General features: G+C 42.0%; 1 protein-coding gene across 1 annotated transcript in view; it reads right to left on the bottom strand.

Moving 5' to 3' along the window:
• The window catches only part of TFAP2D (transcription factor AP-2 delta (activating enhancer binding protein 2 delta)), a 58,656-nt gene that overhangs the window by 53,469 nt on the left and 1,588 nt on the right, over window positions 1-3,599 (bottom strand). The window contains exon 3 of the mRNA XM_009319691.1: window positions 65-125. Coding sequence (XP_009317966.1) covers window positions 65-125 — 61 coding nt within the window. The remainder of the gene's footprint in view (window positions 1-64; window positions 126-3,599) is intronic.

Raw genomic sequence — 3,599 nt, 5'->3', positions numbered from 1 at the left:
AGAGAAATGGAGAGGGGTTTGTGTTTACAAAAATTGATAGACGCAAGTATTTGTAACCTCTTACCTCTTCTTATCACACCTCCTTGCCCGTTCAGTACAAGTCCACACTGGGCCTCCACTGAGCTCTTAAGTAATGGGGGGGGAGGGGGGGGAAGGAAAGAAAGGAAAGAAAGAAATCAGATGCAGGAACCCACAGAGAGATCACATAGCTTTTGCTTTGTTACACGACTCGCGCAGGAACAATAGTTAAGGTGAACTGGAAAAACACAGTTACTCTCATGGAACTCCAGTGCTCCGGCAAAACCCCGCCGCCACCCTGCAGTCTGTCCCTACCCCGCGAACTGCAGGGTAATTATCACTTTCATTTCCATTTAAATACGAGTCTCTCCTGAACTGGGCAGTTAGGTCGGCAGTTGCGTGGCAGGATAGAGAGACAAACAAGTAGTCTTGAGAGAAGTGTGTTCGCTCTCTACAGTTGCGCGCACAAAGGTAAAGATACACTTTTATATAGTATTTTTGTACGTTTAGCTGTGTATTTATGTATCTATATACAGCTAAATTCATATATATGTTTCGTGACACATACACCGACTTACAAAGTGTGCACCGAAGTAGACAAAGAGCACAAACAACAGACGACTTATTGGGCTTTGCCGGCTACACGGAGTCGTAAGGGTGTTGTAACAATGCGTGTGTCCGCACATAGGTGGGGATGAATATGCATCTGTGTGCACACACACAGAGGCACCCATGTGTGAGCGTGGCGTGAAGAACCATCCAAAAACCTGCCTAGGGCTTCTGGTGCACATCCGACGAGATCTCACTTCTTTATTCTCCTGTTACAAGGCTGATTATTTGGGGATCTTCGCCCTCCTTAATAAATATTTTTATTGGAATGATAAAAGACTTGAAAGGGTTGGGTTTTCTTTGGGTTTTTCCTTATGTTGGGGTTAAAAAACCCACAACAAACCAAACCTAAATCTTTGCCCAGTGGAAATGTGTTAAAGACGCATTTTCCTCTACAAACAAACGAGGTATTGGACATGAAAGAGGCCTTTAAGGGTGTTAACCTACTCAACAGCCCGTGAAGAGTTAAGTAAATGCGGAGAGAGTCGGTGCATAATAAAAACCCCACTTTACAAAACAACCTTTACAGTCCTGGCTCTCTCCCCCACTTTCACCATATTGGCGCTGGCCCTGTAAGACCTTCCTTTTCAAGGCTCTTTTTTATTTTAAGTGTTCTGCCTTAAAGTGATTATGAAATCAATATGAAAAAAACTTGGCGACTGAGCATAAATTAAAGCGGTGATGGGAAAAGGTGTGACAGTTTTCTTTGTTGCCCATGGAAAATCTTTTTAGGGCACTGAAAGATGCCACTCCAGCTCCAAGACTGTTTGCATCTGTTAGGCTGACTTAAACCGCCCTCGAAACTATTGGACATTCACTTAAAATTCTGTGCAGGGAAAAGTATATTTACATTTGTTGCATTTGAAATGAGGCATATGCTGATGAACGTTTTAAAAAGAAAGACTAAGGAGAAAGGGGAAGACTGGTTAGACCACAATTTTGGTTTCCAAGTATTTGTGCACAGTCCTGTTTCTGTTCGCCACCAAACCGCTTCCCTCTAAGCCCAAGGTGGTATTCGCAAGAGTCCAAGTTTGTTCTGAATCATCTAAATCATAACGACGAATATTAATATTTTCCACTTCTCACCGCTCAGGCTTTTCGATACCTCAGTACACTCCCTCTTCTTTCCGGGAAAAGAGGGAGGAGGAAAAATAAAGAAAAGATTAGGTACAAAGACGTAAGTCTTCTACTTTTGAATAAAGTGTGATCGAAAAATTAATATTTTCCAAAGAAAAGCTGTTTCTTTTTTTCTTCTTTAAATAAATAAGAAAAAGAATGTGCCTCTAGCAGCTTAACCAACCTTTTTTTTTTTTTTTTTTAAAGGGAAACATGTTGTTTGGTCGGATGACATTGCATAAATGACCGGTTGAATGGCACTAAGTCGAAAATTGGATAAACTATGGTGCTTTTTTGCCCGGGACTTAGGCATTGTCTGCTGTCTTGCAAACGTTCCTAATCCCCTCTTTTGAAAAATACAAGGCTTTGTGCCTGCCAAAGAAAAAAAATTTGTACAGATACAAAAAAATCAGCAGCAGACGTGGTTATAAAAAGGAGTAAATAGGTTTTAGTTGGGCTGAGCAGTGAATGGCAGATTTTTTTTTTTTTTTTGAGGGGGGTAACATAAGGAGATCCTTGTGAAAAATGTAAACAAAAAATGGCCAGAGAGGATAAAATTATATAGTGAATTTTAATGGCGAAAGCTAGGTTTAAATAGTTAGGGTTTCCTTCTCAGCGATATAAAAGATAACATTCTTTGTTGTTGGGTTGTTGGGTTATTTTCTCCTTAAAAAAAAAAAAAGAAAAAAAGGAAAAAAAAAATCCTTTTTTCCGATAGAAATAGAGGGGATTTGTTTGTTTGTTTTGTTTTGTTTTTAAGGGAAGAAAATAAACCTTCGTAGTTTTACAAACTTCGGGTTTTTTTTCCGAGCCTTTGACCGCTACGTCTTTTTGGAAGGACCGACATAGCCAGCCAGCTTTGTATGACTGGGAGCGAGATTTGGGGGAAAAGTAAGTACAGTAAATACGGTCCTATTTGTCTCTCCCCGCTGATGGGGAAGCCTTTAGTTCCTCAGCTCGTCGGGAGAAGGAAGGTTGGCTTTTGATTTGGGGGACTTTTCGAAATGGGTGTTAGATACAGGAGGGCGTTGTTTGAATTTTGGAAACAAATTCCATTTAAGCAACCGGCTCAATTTACCGGAGGTGAATTTTTAGTGCGGGGGAAAGGATTTCTGAGCGGATCAAGCTGAGGTTTTGATACATAGGGGTTTTTTTTTGGTGGGTCCAGATGCCGGTTAGGGGGAGGATAGATGAATGATTAGACTCAGAGATAGATGAATTCAGCTTTATCTGCTTGTATCTCGCTCCCTATTAACATCTAGATCGGATATTGCGAGGGATTTTTGTCATACTGAATATTTCTGAGGAACGTTTGCTCCCGTTTATTTCTTCCCTGCCTCACGCCTCGGAGTTCAGCGGAAGGGTTGCCTTTGTATGTGTGTCGGAAAGCAGATTTATTTCTTGCCCTGCCTTTTTTCTCTTTTCCTACTCCATCCCTTCCTTAACACATTTCCCTCCTATGTCTGTGCAAGTTGTTTAAACGGTTCCGTTCGCCGAAAGAAAGGAAAAGTTTAGGAAAAGCGAGAAGGTGGCTTTGGTTTGGTTTGGTTTAGTTTCTGTGTGACTTTGGTAAGGGCTGGTACACGCACACACGGACCCGCACAGGCACACACGCACCCCGAGATCTCCGGATGAGTCCCACGGTCTCAGCCGTCACAGAGACACGACCCACGCGGGGAAGTCAGGCGCGAGGTTTTGGGTGGGGTTTTTTTTCTTCTGTTGTTTTTTGGCCAAGAAAGACCACTTGCTTTTTTTCCACATTTTTTGCTGCCGCTATTCTGGAGGGGACGGGCTCTAGACCGGATTTTGGATGAATCTTCCCTCCTTTGTATGAGCTATTCTGAGCAGAGGAAAAT

The sequence above is a fragment of the Pygoscelis adeliae genome, unplaced genomic scaffold, assembly GCF_000699105.1.
Source record: "Pygoscelis adeliae isolate BGI_AS28 unplaced genomic scaffold, ASM69910v1 Scaffold121, whole genome shotgun sequence".
Classification (NCBI taxonomy): domain Eukaryota; kingdom Metazoa; phylum Chordata; class Aves; order Sphenisciformes; family Spheniscidae; genus Pygoscelis; species Pygoscelis adeliae.
The sequence above is the reverse complement of the archived record's forward strand: the minus strand, read 5'-3'. Positions and strand labels throughout refer to the sequence as shown.